Genomic DNA, 19133 nt, shown 5'->3' on the forward strand with positions numbered 1-19133 from the left:
CGTTTTATAGCTTTTATATCCATGTGACACTTTCAAATAACAATTGCTTCTCTTTCTCTTCCCAACTCTCCATAGGGAGAAACATACTGTGCTCAAGGAGATGAGCTGAGCAAAGACAAAGACGAATCAAGCAAAACTCTCAGCTGGCCCTAATGGAATTTTCATAGTTCCACTTTTATCAAATGAAAAAAGCCATATTAAAGTGTGCTGTTCCCCTAATTCTGCTTGTCAGCTCCAGTAAGCAAGGGATTTCAGATTACACAACAGACTGGATCAGTTCAGCCTAAGTCATGGCTGGAAAAGCAGCAATATTTACATGTTAGGTTGATTTAATGTGATTTTGTTTTACCTATTTTTGCATTTAGAAATCATGCAACATCACTGCTGTACTGTTACAGGTCACTCCTAGAAAATACCCTGCCCTTTTCTGAAAGCCTCACATCAAACCCTACATCCCTGCATCACTATAAAATTCTTTTTAGAAGCTATTGACATTGAAAAATTTATGCCAAATGCTGTAGAATTTAATACAGATTAATCCAATAAGGTTCTGTGGAGAATACTCTGAGAAGTTATAGAATTTAATAGGGAATTACCTCCCTGCTAAGGAATTTTCTCTGACAGTTTAAATACTACATAGTAAATGTATCATTTTTTATTAAATTCTATAGGATTTCTCCATAAGGGAATTGTTGGTGAGGTTAATCATTTTAATTAACCTTTTTATGTTGATGGTGACTGCTTCCTCGACTGTACATGGTCCCAGCTGGCCAATATAAAGTTAATAGAAGAGGAAGATTAAGCTAAGATGGTGAAAAACACAGCAATGGAAAAGGAGGTCTGACACTGTGAGAGCTGATGATCTGAAAATGGCTTTTCTTAACACATAACATTCTAAATGGTTTTTAATACTCTGGAAAGCTGTTTTGATGGAGGATTCCTATATCTGCACAATGCAAAAGCACAGCAAAAGGAGACTGTTACAGAAAAGCTTCCCCTTTGCCAATATGCCTCAGCTATTCTTTCTTTTTAAAGTCTTCAGCCCTCCCCTCCAGTCCAGGGCACAGCCAAGGCTTTGGGACACTGAAGCTGTCAATGAGAAGGGCACTGAGAACATCCTCCAGCTCTGTCCTGGTCTGGGTCTGGCTGTGCCAAAACCCAGATGGGGTTGAGAGCAGAGGGTGGGTATCCACACTCTCCTACCCTCTGAGGCTCATGTCCCCAAATTCTAACAGCAAACTGCTAAGCCACAGGCTCCCCCCATCAGCCAGGAAGGAATAAATTAGCTTTCCTCTGTTATTAAAGCCAAGGTGGTCACCTTTCATCAATGCACAAAAGGCTGCAAGGAGACAAGACTAGCTGCAGTCTGTTATCTGTGCCTCTGCTCAGGGTATTATTTACCCTTTGGCAGAAGAGGACACCCTGGAGTTAATAAATAACACCCTGGAGAAAGTCCCCGAAAATCCTCATCTTAATGATGCCATTCTACTACACACATGTATATCACATATTTACTTTCCCAGCATTTTCTGTTGCTTGTGCAATGAGTACCCTGGGATTTCTAAACCTTACTGGCTTCCAAGTCGCTCAGTTGCACTTAAAACATCACCATGATTGCATTACTGTTACAACCTATGTTTGCAGGGAGGTCACCAGGTCAGGGCTGACCCCAGGCTGCTCACTGCAGCTCAGCCTAAACAAAGTCCTCTCCCAGGAGGCACAAAACTGTTCCTGGCACCTTGGACTAGGACAGATAGTGTTTGTATCACCAAGTTCATAATTCATCCATAAACTTTCCATCTCTAGAATATTTCCTTTGGCTTTCCTTAATCCTGCTTATTCTCCACTGATTTTACTGATGGCTGGCTTGCTCACTGCTGCTCCTCGTGTTTAACTTCCCAGAACACATTACTGTCCCAGGATGAATGGATACAGGCTTTATTCTGTCCTTTCAACTTAATCATTGACAACCCTAGAAACCAAAGTACATGGTTTCAATTGACTGTTAGTTACTGTAAGAAGTGTTCTAGTCTATGCTATTATGGCTAATTTACCTTTTAATTATATTGTCCATGCTAATGCTAATTGGAATTTGATACACCCAGGTTTAACGACCCATTTTAATTGCCTTCCTAAAACAAGTTACAGATTAGTTTCTTCTAAACTTCAAAGAATTTCCATTTAAGTGTAAAATCAAACTGCTCCAGTGTCTTGCTGGCAGTACAAGGTTCTGAGCAGGAATTTTTGCTACAGTGGCTGAGCAGGAACTCTTGATTTGGCCTTACAAAGCATTGCTGCTGTTGATTCCCATTACTTCAGGCTGATGTCCTGGCAGGGGCTGCACCCTCAAAGCTATGAATAGCAATGAGGAGTCATAACAAAGAAAGGACCCTCATCTGAGTGACTAAACCTGAGAAGATCCATAGCTGTGTTTTGATATTACTGTTGATATTTTTCAGCATGGAAGCAGGTAGTTCATCCACCCCCAATCTCAGTTTTGATCTATTATTTTAATACCAAATTACAAGAATTCTGTGGTAGTGCTCTTGCTGTTTGTTTTATCACAGCAAAAATGAAGACACCATACCAACAGAGACTGCAGATAGTATTTGAAGATATCCCCCCGGAACAGTGTAGATTTCTGCAATAATTTAGCACTGGTATAAACTCTCCAGCAGCACTCGAGAGAGAAGCGAGTTGGGGACAGCCTAGAAAGAGGTGAAAATAAACAAACCAAAAGGACTCAACACAGGAATAACATCAATAGATAGCTAAAAACTCCTGTAAAATGCATGAGAGAGGAAAGGATGGTAGGGTGGAGGTATCCCAAAACCTTGCACTGCCCTGCCAAATGGCTCATCCAACTGGGGCATCCAGGCACAAACCTTGGGAATGGCTGTGGTACTGTGGTTACCAACAGAAACCCCAGATATCTGAACTTCTTTTACTTAATCTCTTAATTCACAACACTAATTTCTCAGGGTAGGTGAAGCAGTGAGATAAGAATTGAGAACTCCACGAAGGCCCCTGTTCTGCAGCAATCCTTCCTCCTCCAGCTTCACAGTGCTGCTTCCCTCTGCTTTCAGTACAGCAATGCACAGGCTGAGAATACCTCTAATCAAGGCAATTTTGGGCCAGGGTTATAAAACACTCCCAATGCAGTATTGCCTGCTAGCAGCAGCTTTTGAAATGGCATCTTTCTGCTGCCAAATTCCTTGTGTAGATGCATGTGTCTGGTGTCAGCTGTGTCTAATCTGTAAGGGATGTCAGTATAACTACAGTGGGGTTTCAGTATCTCAAGAAGTGTGCAAAGTGCAGCATTATCTGTTTTCAATGCAACCCTTTGCTAGAGAATAACATTCTGAGGTCCCCAGTTAAAAAGAGCCAATGACCCCTGCCCTGAGCAGCAGCAACCATTAGAATAATGTTAGCAAATCCCTGCCACATCACTGGAAATACAGATTTATATTACTTTCTTACATTTCAGGACATTTAGAAGAAGGTGCCACTGGAGTATAAAGATATTTTCAATTTATGTGATGAGGGAGCTAGACAGCCTGCCTCCGAGTTCAGCCAGCCTGTTCAGACTCCAAATTGGCAATGAATCACTATGCTCACATGGCCACAGGCAGCAGAGGTCTGCAGAGATTGCATTCCCCTTCTCTAACTGCTCCTGCAGCAGCACTGACCAGCCCACTCCAGAATTATGGAGGAGGGAAATAAAACTCCCCGATCTCAAAAATCCAAATGCTGCATTAAGCTGTAAAAATTCACAGTTAGCTTTGGGGATGGAAGGTGATTTCTTGGCTTAGTGTTCCTTTCTTAGAGCAAAAGGACATGATTACTCAAAAAAACCTTACTGTGTTATTCCAGTAACTGGCCAGGGGGAGGGAGTGAAAAGCTCTGCTGTGGGAGGTGGCACTTCACACTCTTTTTGATACAGGAATTTGGAGGGCACATGTCCTATATAGTCAGGCTATCAGGGGAATAGAGGATGACAAATGTGACATCAGTTTTTAAATTGAGATCCAGAAGGGGTTTTAGGCACTGCAGCCCACTATATCTGACTTCTCTGTGGGGCAAACTGCAAGACTGCAATAGAGGAGCAGAGCTAGTGAATGCCTTGAACACACTGGGGAGAGGTTCCTGAAGAAGTCTACAGGCTGCCTAGAAGAGAGCAGCATACCAATTTCCAAAATGTGTGAAAAGGCCTCTCAGAAAATATTACTAAAAAACCTGTTCTGGTTTTGGAGCAAAAAGAAAACTCACCCTGTGCACTACCAGGTTAGAAGTGGGACTCACTTGCCCAGGAATTGACAGTGTTCAACTTTTACTGGTGGGACCTTATGGGGACCTAACCTATTCATAAATGGACTGCAGAGGAGAAAAAGTGTGTTTACAATACCAAATTATTCAGGATAATTAGAACAAAAGCTATTTGTGAAGGGAAGCTGAACAATCTCTCAGCACTGAGTGGCTGAGTGACAAAATGGCAAATGAAATTCAAGGTTGATAAATGCAAAGTGATGTACTTGGGGAGAAACAGCCCTAACCATACACACATGCTGACAGCTTCCCAATTTGCTATTGCCATTCAGTGATGAGACCTTGGGGTCACACTCAATAGTTTTCTGGAGGTGTCAGCTGAGTGCTCAGCAGTTGTTAAAAACCAAATGCTATGTTAGGAAGGAGGAAAGTAATAGAAAACGGAAAACATCACTGAACTCTGCAGTAAAACCACCTGCCATATACTGTGCACAGCTATGGCCTTCCCATCTTCACAAGGTTATGTAAAAGAAGAAAAAAAGGTACAGAGGGGAAAACTCAATACAAGTCTGGAGTGGCTTCCTCCAAAAAAAAAAGTGAATAATTTAGATTTCTTCAGATTTGAAAATGGGTTATTAAGTGGGAATATAAAGGCAGACAGAATCATGTGAGTAAACAGGGATGCACTTTGTAATGCAAAAAGTAGGAGACACCAAGAGAAGTTATTCTATATTAATTAAAATCAAAAGGAAGTCTCTTCTTGTGGAGCAAATTGTAGAATTCATTGCCATGGGATGCTTTGGACACCAGAAGCCTTAAAGAGTTCAAGAGACAATCAAATTTATGGAAGAATGGTCTATCAAAGACTGTTAAATGTAATGATGTCAAGAAAATCTCTGGCTATCCAGGGAATAGATATAATCTCTGGCTCAGGAAGTCTTTCAATCTCTGTTCAGTCTTGCCCTCAAACCCTGCCCCAGTGCCCCTGTAAAAGTGTGGTACCTCATCCTGTACACCATAGCAATACAGTGCTGGAGCTACCTGAGAGCAAGCCAAAAACCTTCCCTGAACATTTTTAGTCTAGTACTGAACAAACTCCAAAGTTTGATACAAAGAGTTATGTCAGAGACCAGCACTACTGATGTAGGATCTTTATTTTAAAAAGCTATTTGTTGTTCAGTATTAAATTGGGTCCTGTATTTCCAATTTATAACAAAAATTGAAAATTCATGGGACTCAAAGGAAATCTTTAAAATTCTATATATACAAGAAAGCCCAGCTATCATCAGACAATAAAGCTGGCTACTTGCACTATGATTACCAAAGGGAATAAGGATGCATTTTAGATGTACTTTCCAAGGGAAGATTTGTGAGTTCAAAGTCCTTTTTTCCTCTGCACAGAAAATGCTTCCTAAGCACATTCACAAAATATTTAGCTGTAATTACAGCTCAATTTAAGAGGAGGAGGGAGTATTCACACAATTTACTTTTAAAGGAATCTTCTTCCTGTAAAAAACAACTCAGCACAGCCCTAAATATGCTGTCAAAAACACAGGAAGTGACACTGAAATCTAGCAACAAACAAATGGAGGATGTTCACCTTCCACATTGGGCGGTGTATGTGTGTGCCTAGCTTAGTCTTTCCTTTTGCAGCTTCCACCTTAAACCTCCTGCCACAAAAATTTCTGAAGAGTTTTTTGATCCTTTTTTTTTAAACAAAATCTCATGCACTGGCTACCTTTGGGAGAATTTATTTATTCTGCATTGTTGATCTCATTGTTTCAGCATTTCCTTGCCATCCTCTTTTCTCCCCATTTTAGATGTAAAAAGCTGTATTTCTTTGCATGATTGCAGAATCCATTACCTTTTTTCAAAAGTTCCACAGGCATGAAGGCACGATATGGCTGTGGTACTTTCCACCTAAGGAAGGTTTTAGCTGGAATCTTATTATTTCTCCATAAAATATTAGCTGAGTCTTCCCCATAGCTGGTGGATGCAACTCCAGCACATGGACCATGGAGGATCTGACTGGATGTGAGAAGCTGCACTGCAGCCACTCCAACAGCTACAGCACAAATGTAACCTTGGGCTCCACTGTCCCTCAGCCACTCTCCAAACTCTCTGACCTCTGAGCCAGTTGGTCACTTAAGAAACATTTTACCTATGGGCTCTGTGGAAAATCCTGGGTTTCAAATCAGACCCACGAGAACAATGAAGGGGAGCTGGGTGGTTTATCCCAGACAGAGATGGCCTTGTTCATACTCCCACTCCTTACTCTAGCAGGAGATTTCATTTACATTTAGGAAGCTGAGACCTCAGCTATGGAGAAATACATCTGGAGTAGCTATTCAAAGCAGACGCTCCAAGTTTGAATCCAGCACAGAGAACAGAATTTGGCACTCACAGTGCAGTCAGAGGAGTTTAACTTCCCTTTGGGGGAACCCTGTGCTCCCCAGAATGGCACTAATTGGCCAAAGTTCTCTCCAGCTCGCTGCCACAGCATAGCACTCACAGCAGGGAGCTCCAGGAGGAAGAGGAAAATAAGGCTATTAGAGCAGTGTTTTTCTTTGCTAAAACACAGGCGGAAGGTGTCCAACATTTGTTAATAGCAGTGATTTTGTGACAGCTGAAGCAAAGCCTGCTTAAAGCCAGACCAAGTTTACAGATGTGTTGTTGATTATTTTGAATAATTAAATGGTGTAAAACCCAGCTGTGATGAATAGCACTGAGGTCGCAATTCATAAATAATTGAGAAGAGTGAGTCGCATTTGATCATCCTGATCAAATTCTACTCTCTGGAGAATAAATGTTTGTCCTGAATACCATCAACATTGTTAAATGCCTCAATATTCCTGCTCAGCCATCCAGCCAGCAGTCAATTGAACTAAATCACTTTAACACCTTACACATTTGCCTTCCTCATGAATACAAAATGTTTCTAACTTACACAATGCTTTTTGGGCATCAGACAAAGCAGACACTCTTTATAGACAGTAACCAAACAGCAACAATAAACGTTTTAAATGATCCCATTAAAAACAATTCCTGCACACAATCTTGTCTTCACAGTGCAGTAAACAAAGAAGCTGTAGATATAAGGCCACCTATTTTGGTTCAGTGTCTTGTTTGTAAGCAGAGCTGCTGCTCTGATTCACAGGCAGCAGGCAAACACACTTTCTTTTGCTCACAGGGAAGCCAAAAGTGCAACTCTACTTGATTTCCTGGTGCTTCTCCTGTTTCTCAGTACTTCCAAAAGTTTAGCAGTGACTGTGATTAGACAGAGTGAAGGAAAAGCCTGACTCTGCTGTCTTATGCTGCATGATATTTACCATGTTACATAATATGGGTTTGGTAACTCAGAGGTAGAAAACTACTTTCACTCCATTGGAATTATCTTCAAATGACAGCACTTTCATACTTCAGAATCTGCTCTACACAGGTAACAAGATGCAAATTTTAAAATAATCCCACTAGGTAAACACCACCAGCTAAACCCCAAATCCTTTCTCCTTGGTTTAACTGGAACAAAATAATCAATGACTTCAATAGCAATCTCTCTTGTCTGAACAGAGCATGAAAAAGGACTCAAGGAACTAACTCCCAGTCTGGGTATTCATCAAAGACCAAATTCTACTACTTTTACTCATTGCAAGCACTATTTCACTGCTTTTGGACTACTCAAGGGATATATGGCTTTTTAGATGACTAAAAGGAGCAAATTCTGCAGCAAGAGTAAAATAATTGTAAGAAAACCCTGGAGTTAAAAACGACTGTTTGTATCTTCATGTTGCTCCTGGGGGCTTGCAGGCAGCTTTTTCTATTTAACAAAAACCTAGGAGGCTTCTCCCTTAAAGGCACCAAATCTATAGTGGTTAGAAAGCATTTGTAAATGTCCAGTCCCACATTGCTCATAGCTGGTAGCAAATTGTTTCTCCTGATACATTTGAGCACTGCATTTACCTGACATGACAGAAGCCTCACACAGATGTCACATGGTCCCCAATTATTAATACACAATTAACTTTAGGAAAACAACATTTTATTGGTGGGTCATTAAATCGTACCTCAAAGTCTTCTGAGAACCCATGCTGGTTATTAGAATACAGCTCACTGATGTGTTTAACAAACTGCTTGACTGGAATTGCTTCCATATCATCTGTAGGGAAAAAAAAAGAGATACTTAGAGTTGCTCTTTGTTTCATACATAAAACTTGAGGAGAGGAAGTCTTCACTTGATATCATTTAGATCTGAGTTCCCAAGGGCAGAGCTAGTTCAATATGCAGTAATAAGAAATCTTGATAAATCTGGGCAGTTTTGAGGTAAACATTTAATTGTATTTCCAATTCTAAGCACTACAATTTTAAACACTGAGAGTCTGTTCCCTGGGATGCTGATTTACAAAGTCCAGTTTAAGCTCGAGGATAATCAGCTCTTGCTGAGTTTGAAGGTGGCTGTGGATGGGATGAAGAAGCCTCCTCTCCTTTCACATTATATAAAAAGAACAGAAGAAACACCAAATGTGAAAATGCAGTTGACAATTACTCCCAGTAAGTTTTACCAGACTGAGCAGACACAGAGGCCTTTCTCATTGAAGTTAACATTTTGCCTTTCACACAATGATGTAGAATCCAAGTGGCCTTATGAAACTGCTTCTGAGCAAAAGAGCAGACACAACAGCCACACCAGTTTGAGTCCTCTCTCACGTCAGACATTATTCATAACACTGAATATCACTGAGTATTCCACTGGACCATTGGCTCTTGCACAGCACAGTGCAAGTGCCACCCAGTATACCAGTAAATCACTCTCACATGAAAGAATTTGAAGACTCAAACTGAAGACAAACAAGACTTTTGAGCACCAGGGACTCCAGGCAGATTCTAATAAGATGGGGTGTAGGATGGCTGCCTTATTCCTCTATTTAGCTCTTAAAAAAGGCCTGGATATTGTTATGACCACCACTGCAGTTGGCAGAAAAACTGTGCTTGCCAAGATTCACCAGTTTAATATTTTCAGTCTGGCATTTATAAAATGCAAATTGCTATACAACTGTGATTACTTTCAGCATGTGAAATAATTTATTGCCTGATGGCTACTATTGTCTGATTGCATGATTTTATGGCAATACCCTGTATTTATATAATCCATTTAATATTCTTTTGAAGATAGCATCTAGGTTATGTTTACTCCCAGTAACTCAGTGGTGTATTTTTGCTCCCATTTAGCAGACATATGGTTTGGTGCTACAGCTGCATTATAATCTGGATTCTTTTCCTTTTAAACATCTACATTATGATAGAAAAAATCCAAATATTTCTACAGATACTTAGCAAAATTTAACGATAAATAAATAGATGTGACATTTACTGTATTCAGAGTGAAAGATCTTTGGCAGCTAAAACCTCTAAGCTGTCACATACGCTTTTCTTAGCAAAGGGTATGAAGATCTGTATGTGTAAATGAGGTTCTACTTTGGCAAGAATTTTATAGATCCCTGACAATCTGATTTCTTTCCAGCTGATGGCAGTTAATATTGACCATGTCATTACTTCTCTCCTTTTATTTTATAAGGTAACGCTCTAAGGTGGCTTTTTGCATCTATTGACATTTTCAGATCTCAATCAGCTCTCTTTTATTTTATTTACAAAGACTAATTGTTAAAGATATGTTTGCAATCTGGTCACCTCACAGTATAGTAATGCTACTTTAATTAACCACATGCTCATTTACTGAATAATACAGAATTCAAAACATTTGACAAGTGTATGCTCTTCTGCAGAAAGCTGCAGCCTGCAGAAATGCTGGCATTTAAAAATATTTAAGTGATAACATTTATTCTATATAATATTGGGAGTATCATAATCTCGTAACAACATTTATATCAATATTTTCACAGCCAAGACATTTGAATGTAATGATCTATAGGAAGAGCAAGAACCTATTTTACAGAATTTCTTCTTCTGAAAAGTAACCCATACATTGTAGATTTCCTTGAAAATAGCTTCTGCTACGACAGCAATTGCATGTAATCTCACAAGAGAAGTTCCAAAGTTATAATTTGGGTTTTTTCCTTGCACAGTTTTAGCTCAACTGAGACCAACCAAGATAAAGGATTGGCTGCAGCAGACCAGTGTGTCCAAGCTAATTTTGTAGAAGGCAGAATTTAACTTTAATTGTGATCTGTGAGCCAAAAAATGCATTAGAGATAACATGCTCTCCAGTACATTGAATTCCCACCAATTTCAAGGATGGGTCTGCACCAGAAATCCATGGCAAAGTGTGGTTACTGTTCTTTTTATCATCATCACTGCATGGTGGCAGTATGTCCCCACCTTTATAGCCACTGCTACTTCAGTTCTCTCTTGTTAACTGTCCTTTAGTGTTTCTCCTCCCTTTTTCCTCTGCATTTTCATTCTAACTCCCTCCAGAAGCCTTAACCCAATGCAGTTTCTTACCATATCTGATGACATGGGTAACAATTACACATTAAATAATTAAATAGGAAGTGTTGTTGACATATGAGCTCACTGGGTCAGAGGGAAATGAAGTTTCCCGTCAACTCAGGAAAACCACGCTGGACCAAATATAATTATTACACATCAGAAAGATTAAAATCAGAACCAAGAACATTAGAGAGTTAAAAAACAGTTTAAGGTTTCCAGCTTTCAAACTGCTGGGATAACATGGTCCAGCATGGTCTGTGACTGGGACAGGCACAGCCCTGAGGGGATGGACAACCTTCAGTGTGGTAGGATGTGGCTGCTCCTCCCTGCACACCCACCTTGCTCCAGGTGATGGCCACAGGAAAGCAGCTGCCCAGGACATACAGCCTATCACATTAACCAGTGAAACAGGAAAATGCTGAAGTAATCTGGGCCAGAATTTTTCTGTTCATAACCTCCAACTCCAAACTCCTGCCCAGAAACATAAATTACTTCAGCTGGATACAGGCACACTTGGCCATGGGCAGCTTGCCAGGCCTCTGGCAGAATGTGTGCTAACACTCTGGAGTGGTCTGAGCTGACGTTATCTGGAGATGGCTGTGACCTTCTCCAGGAAAACCAATAGATGTAGCTAGATGCACAGAATCTGATTTTCCTTTAGCTATCGTCAGCCCAAAGGCTTTGGTTAAGCCTTCTTTCCATCTTAAAGCAAACAGACTTAAATGACTGTAATTCTTTTAGTCGATTGAAGAGATTAATAGAATCCTATAATGGCTAATCAGCAGCTTTCCATCGTTCTGTGCATATTCACTTTTGCACTGTATACTTTTTCCCATCAGGAAGCTGGAGTGACATTTGATATTGTCAGTGCTATCCTTACATTTTGCAAGACCTACACATTATTCAAAGAGAAGAGGGAGGTGTTTTAATAACATACCTTCACCTCTTACACTGCAGATATAATTACATTTCTGTCTAGCTTGGGTTTAGCCATCTGTTTTATCAGTGTCAATAAAGTGATTCTGGATTTATTTCACTGTGAAATACGAGCTGAATCTGGCACCATAATAATGTACTAACCCTTTGTGTTACACAGAGTATACTCAGATGACAATATTTTGGTAATATTTTTTATAATCAGATACTACCAAAGCTGACACATAGTGGGATATGTTTAATTTCTGTGTTAAATATTTAACATATTGGTGGAGTTCCCATCTTGCCTTGCTGGCCCAGGCCAAGCATCTAGGAGGAGTATTAAATAAACCCAAAGGGGAGCACAAGGCAGCTCATTTCCTGCCACAAAGAGACAATGCCAAGAAGAAAATCATGTTTGTTTAAAAAATGACTGCAGAGGAAAACCTTAACTAACACCTCCTTTTTAAAGAAATGGCAATTGCAAATGCAGAATACTTAACACATTCTTTCATAAGACAGACACCTTCAAAAGAAGCCCAGGCATACAGAAGCAATGAAGTTCGAACAGGGTTACATTTAAAGTTTGGATAATTAGTAATCCTAGCAGGAAGGATTTTCCCATAGCTCCCACTTAATAAGCTGCCTTTGTAATGTTAAAGCAATAGGGGCCAATTTCCAAAGAAAAATAGGATATCCTATCAGAAATGACATTTCCACATAATAGGGTCTCAGATTCATTTTGATTCATTTATAGTCTGAGAGCTCACTGGATAGTTTAGTGGCATTGTATTGGAATAGATGGGTTTGGGTCAGGAATTAATGAAGAAGGTCAAAACCAAAGTGCTTCCTCACATTACCTTTATTTAGATGGAGTTTTGGTGTTTCTGGAGACCAGTGTTTGACACTTGGTAAGAAAATTCTTTGTGTCTTTTGTTCTGTCTGTAAAGGCTTTCTGTTTTTCAGCTGTTACCACACCCAGCCTCCTAAATCCAATATATATCATGCATCTTATGCCTTATTCTTAATGTGAAAGCTTATCTGGTTGCTTTGTGGGCCCCTGCACTTCAGTCTCTCATTTATTAAGCCACCTGGATTCATGTGCCATGGCTGTCACATGCCTTGGTCCATCTGCTCCCACTCACTGCTCTGTGCCATCCCTGCATCCCAGGAGCACCTCCATCAATTCTCAGTGTGCTCTATACAGCTGGCTTCAGCCAAAGAATGAAGGGATTCTCCCACTGTCCTCTCCCTGCCTGGGGGACTGAGCAGTGACCTGAATCCACCTGCTGATCTGGCTGATGACTGTAGGAAAGGATTGATTGATTTGTGGGGAAGGGGAAGGGAAAGGGAAGAGGAAGAATATGTTGTTGGTGGGGTAGATGGGTTGATCCTACTCTTTAGGATGATGAATAGTGAAGTGACAGGGAAACTTCTCTTTCTGAAGGCAGCACAAACCTAAATTGGCTTATGATCACTAAACCAGTGACATGGTTAGGGACATTGATCCTTGAGAATCCACTCTCAGCAGCTTATCCTTGCAGTTCTCATTTTCTGCAAAAAAGTCTTCCCAAAATACCTACCAGTAGGATTGTAACAGGACTGGATTTGACCTCTTAACTCACTGAAAAATAACATATATGAAAAATGCTTTCCCATATCCATAGCAAACAAGTCCCTTTCTGTTCCCAGCAATACTCAACCCTGGGATTTCATCTTTCACTCTCTCCAATCCTAGGAAGAACACTGAATGCAATCACAGGATTTCTTAGAAGATATTTATTTACTGTTAACCACCTTCAGTGAAGTTTCATGGGTTTTTTACTTTTTATAAGGAGAGATGGAAAAATTCTGCAAGCAGCTGGAATACCTAGCATCAATATTTAGGATGCATTTCACTTAAAATGGAATCTAACAGCCATTGCATAAGCTACAATACATATCAGAGTGAAGCTGCTAGAGCTATGGCAGCAGGAGTAACCATGTGAAGTGTGATATTCTGTCTCTACAAGAGTGGCTGAGCATATAGCAAGGATGAATAGCACACCCTTGGGCAGAATTGTGCCCCAGTAGAGATTATTAAAAATTCCCATCAGCTCAATTGTCCACCTCTAGAGAAAAGCTTAGACAAAACTATATAAACCTACAGACTGAGCATCCACTCCAAATTGCACATACTCAAAAGGGCTTGGAACTTCACATGCTGCTCAAATTTTGGCACAGATAGAATTTGAAATGTCTAAGCAGACAGAAATAGCCAGCCCTAGCCCTAAGTCTGGACAAATACTGGACTCTATGAGTAATTCCACATGTAAAACAGAGTGGTACCCTGTTATGGCTTTCCTGCCAATGATATAGGACCCTAAAAAGAGTTATAGCATTCCTTCTACCCCTAATTTTGAGTTACAACAGTACCCAGGTTTCTTCAACCCATTTTAGATTTAATGCAGTTGAATTATACACATTTCTATTGTCAGAGCCTTTAATTCTGCAGTAATACTGGCTTTTCTTGCATAACTATTTAAAATAAGAATGCAACTGAAGCCATTGTATTTCAACTGGAATAATTAATCTTTCTGACTGATTGCATTTACTTGCTCTATAAAAAAATGGCCAGAAATACAATGACAGTTTTATTAATATAAAATTAGTCTCAATTAATTTATGATAAAACAAAGTCATTAAAAAGCCCTAGTATTGAGAAGGTGTTTGCCTTCTGTGGTTGTCATATCTATACTATAAGGACTCTGCAATAGGTTTCATTCTAGGACATCAAAATACCTGCTGAAGATGTCTTAAGGGTGGCATCCTCCTGAAGTCACTGACCTCAATAATTAAGACAAGTTATAAATTAAAAGGAATTAAGATGAATAAGAAATTATTAAGAGTTGATTACTGGGGACACTATTCCTCACTAATGCTCACTTTTTTGTAATTGTGTTTATGAAGTACTATTTTTAATAAAAAACACCTTTCAAAGTGAAAAGGTATGGAAAACACTTTAAATACATTGGAAAGGCCTGGAAAGATGGACACACTGAAAGAAAAACAGCAGTCCTTTCAGCGAGATAATTGCTACCTATTTGTTATAATCAAGTCAAATGAACATAAGGGCAGGCTTCTGATAAAGAGAAGACATATGAAAAAGCAGAATATGAAAAACCACCTGTGTAATCCTGTACCTACATTCATCTCTCTTGCTTCAAGACTTAATCTACTACAATGCTATTAGCCATGTGTCAGTCAGGAATATAAAGATGTTAATGATAAAATTTTATACATGTCAAAATAAGAGCTCACTTTAAATCTGCTTGTACAAAGATTAGGTTATCATTAATTATAAATGTAGTAGCAATACACTTCTTCCCTTTAAGCAAAAAGGCAATTTCAGTCCAAGAGAATGAAATAATGTGAATTTTCCCTTAGCCCAGACATTAAATACAATCTTATTTGGTATTGCCAGCTAAGGAGCACAATTTTAATCTCACACATTTCCATCCTCAGGTCCCAGTCCAATTACATGCAAGCTTTACATTTGAGCACATGAAGATCCAACTCCAGGGCTCTGCCTCCCAGTGTGACAGCTCTCAGAAAAGGATCTATCTGCATTGCACATGGCCACCATAAAAACACATTCTTTTGTGTTGTAGCCAACCCCTGAAGCCTCCACTAGAAGAACCACGACTAGATAATCATACTATAAATTCTACAGTGTACTAGTGCAGGAGCAGGGTTGGTAGCACAGTAAAAGGAAGGTGGATGTTCCCTAAAATACCTTGGGATATGTTCTGGGCTTCGGAGGATGGCTGTGTTTGCCATATTGCGTTCATGAATTTAATTGAAGCTGAAGATAGGTACAATTCACAATATGGTGCTGGAACATAAATCCACAGGGAGCAGAGAATAGAAATAAAGTCTTTAACAGCTGAAGAGCACCACCTCTGTGCTCAGTGAAGAGCTTCATGCCCTTGAGAAAGAAGCCCTGGGCTGCTTTAGCGCAGCTCCTGTACCTCACTGTGCTCGTGCACTGTCACTGTCATGGCCACAGACAGGCCTGGGCTCTGCTCTTCAGCTCTGGGGATGCAACTTAAGACAGCCATACCTTAGCAGAAAACAGTAAAATACCAAGCCTGTGCTGGGAACCTGCAGTTTCCTTGTCAAATGAGATGCTCATTACTGTCTCTTAACAGAAACAGTTTGTCCAAGGCTGCATGCTACCAGAATACAGCAGCTGAGCCTGTAAATAACACATCAAATCTGACCACTGACATTTGTCAGGAAAGGTTCAAGGCACTATTCAATTTATTGAAGAGCTAAGAATTAATAAGATGGACTCATGATGGAACTCCTTGTAACCATGAAGAGACAGAGGGAAATGAAAGAGGGTCATGGATGCCCTGGCCTTCACACCCTGGTGGGTGTGAGGTGGCCAAAACATCTTTTCATTGCTCTTCCTCTACTTCCTGGACTTGTACACCCATACTGAGACATTCTTGAAGAACCATGAGTGTTTCTCCATCAGATTCTGATACTATTTTTTAAAAATATGTTATTAATAAACTCCATGACTAGTTAAAAAATTAATTTACTGTCATTTAAACCTAAAACTGAACATAGTGTGATCTGACAACTGGGAAATGTTTCTTAAGTCTTGTAGTCTAGGCACAGCTGAAATGACTGGCATCACCTCTGAAACATTTTACTTATACTGAAAATATAAGAAGTGAAATACCTCTGGAAAAGATGGTAAATAAATCAGCTGCACTGGCCAGCTGTTTCATTCTTTATGATCTGTGCTTCTCTGGGCTGTGGTCAAAACTACATGGAGTTTTGAGCTTTCCCATCAGGTCAAGCTTCAAGTACCTCTGTGATCTCACTGATCTCACCTCAAATCCTACTGACTTAAGTGCCACAGCATCCATTGTGCCTATGTCCTGGACAAGGAACCAGTAAAGTCACAGCAAGATCCAGAACAATGCTCCACCCAAGAGCAGGAAAACCCTGACACAAAGGAGAGGAGGAGGTTAGAAGTGGAATTTTTATTCATTTCACTGTTTGATTATCTAAGTTGCACAGAGCTGCACTTCTGCACTGCTGTCGGGGCGCAGGTCTTACTAAGAGAAGAAAGGAGAACTGCTAAGGGATGAATTTTGGCTTTGTGGTTGCAAAACACACAGGTCTGCAGCTGTGATGCTGCTGCTGTTGTTATTTTTCCAACTCTACTGAAAAGGATCAAGTCCAGAAAGATCCCGAAAGTCAGTCAGATACTGACCCAGCAATAGAGAAGACTAAACAAGCAAAAGCAGTAGCAGTAGCAGCTTTGCTGAGCGAGATCCTGCCAAAAGCAAATGTTTTAGAGGCAGGCAAAGATGATGTGCATGTCCAAAATTACCTAAGTGTGGAGAAAAAGAGAGAAGATAGAAATAATTTTGTTGAGTGGAATGGCAGGGGAGTTTTCAGAAATGTGCCATTGATTACAGATGCATAACTGTTAGGTGCAAGGCTTATACGAGTTGAGATTCATACCTCAGATGTAATATCCAGTGGGTGACTCAGATAATGATAGCTCCTTTGTCCTATGTTTCTCTAGATCAATCAGTGCAGATAATTAAGAATAATGATAATGATTTGGATCTCAGAGAGAATTTGCACAGATAGGCACACACCTATGGGTGATGTGGTTTCCTGCACAATAATTAAGGATGTAGCCAAGGGAAGCGAAATAGAAAATGGATAAAATTATTCCTCTGCAGGAAGATTTTTTAGATGTCACACCTGAAAAATTGCACTGATTTAGACCTCATAGACCTGAGAAAACAGAGGGTTTGCATAAACAAGAGCAGGATGCTGAGCAGAAATAAACACAAGCACTAATCTGATTGTGCCAACACGTCATGGGGCAGAGCAGTGGCACCCAGAAACACCAGGGCTCCTCTGAAACCTCGAGCTGTGTCAGAACCTTCTGTGCCTAGCTCCCAGGCACGTGGCAGAGCTAACCCAGACCCACTCAGTTCCATCTGCTCAGAAGCTCACTGTGTGCTGAGAGGGGTCTTGGCAAACCTGCTGAACATCCTCAGCCACGCTGCTCTAAATTGTCATCAGCGTGGCTGCTTGCTCTTAACCGAGAGTGGAAGTTGGACCACTGAACTGTAGGAGCCAGAGGCACAGTCCCACAGGGATCTAGCCAAATTCCTCTTGTAAAGATGGGGTTTCACAGTCTAACAAGGTTACTTTAAAAAACTTGTTTCTGTGAAAATGCCACTTACATTTTGCTTCTAGTATCAACATGGCAAGTAAGACTTTCTCACACCCTGCGGCAGCTTCCAGAGGAAAAGTTCAGAGGCTTATCATTTCACCAGTTGCCATCAGTTTAAAGGAGAATTTTGTCATTTTATGTTCTTAAGGCATTTCAGTGGGCTGTCTATGTGGGAGCAGCAGCTGACGTCAGGGAAGACTGTCATCTAGCAACAGGTATATGGGGGAGAACAGCTCACTTCTCCATCTCCAAACAAGGAAACTGCCTCGAGAGCTTCAAGATCTTTCAAGGCAGTATCTCCTATATTTGGAAAAAGCCAACATAGCTGGAATTCTTCTCTACTAACTTAAGCCTCATGGCTGAAAGTAGCCACGTATTAACTATTATCCCTGTACAGGTAACGGGTAGTGCACACAGAGTGAGGCACTTACAGAGGGTGATTTGGCTTTTGGTGGCCTTACTAGCTTTAATGTCAGTGTCAAGATCTTCAAATTCACCAGTTCTTTCTCTTTTAAAATTTTCTGGGCATGATTCAACTTCAGATTAAGGCCTCCTCCATTTGGATGTCTGTATGAGGTGTCTCTCTATGTCCATTGTATCCCCAAAAATGTGGTCATTAGATTGGGAATTCAAGGCTTGGGTTCACTTTTGCAACCAACTAGATGAAGCCTCTTACTAAGGCCCAGTTCTTGATGTGCTTTAAGTTTCATCAGCAATCCTTGCAGATTTTTAACTACAAAGCTGCTCAAGGTGTCCTGCAGCATTTGCTCAGAGGATGTCATAATCTGCAGTGCCCCTTATCAGGGGTGAGCAGCTCTTTCTCAGCATCATTGAGTCTGAGCACACCACAGGGAGCACTGCAGTGACAGTAGCATCATGTTCCTCACAAAGCTGCTGTGGTCTCACAACCTGGCTTACTCTAGTTAGGGAAAATGTCCCCAAAAGACAATGTTCTGTTCCCAGTCACTTTTTTCTATGTACCAGAATGGCTGCTGGAGAAGCACTGAGGCACATGCTGCCCTGACAGTACTGGCTGCCTGCAGGGTTTTAATGGAACTTTTTCAGCCTACACTATAATTCCTAAGAATGCACTCCAGTCTTAATGAGCTGACATCAAAACATCTCTGTGTAACAGGGAAGAACCACTGTCTCAACAACACACACTGCAGCATGAGAAGGTGGAGCTTTCTGCTGGTTTCTTTTATCTAAGAAAAAATTGGCTCAATTACAGTAGAAATACTACACATTGGCC

General features: G+C 40.5%; 1 protein-coding gene across 1 annotated transcript in view; it reads right to left on the reverse strand.

The window, feature by feature from the left end:
• Positions 1-19133, reverse strand: part of PTPRG (protein tyrosine phosphatase receptor type G) — a 380979-nt gene that overhangs the window by 17401 nt on the left and 344445 nt on the right. Inside the window, exon 15 of the mRNA XM_056501238.1 lies at positions 8331-8422. Within this exon, the coding sequence (XP_056357213.1) occupies positions 8331-8422 (92 nt within the window). The remainder of the gene's footprint in view (positions 1-8330; positions 8423-19133) is intronic.

Source organism: Oenanthe melanoleuca, chromosome 12, assembly GCF_029582105.1.
Source record: "Oenanthe melanoleuca isolate GR-GAL-2019-014 chromosome 12, OMel1.0, whole genome shotgun sequence".
Lineage (NCBI taxonomy): Eukaryota > Metazoa > Chordata > Aves > Passeriformes > Muscicapidae > Oenanthe > Oenanthe melanoleuca.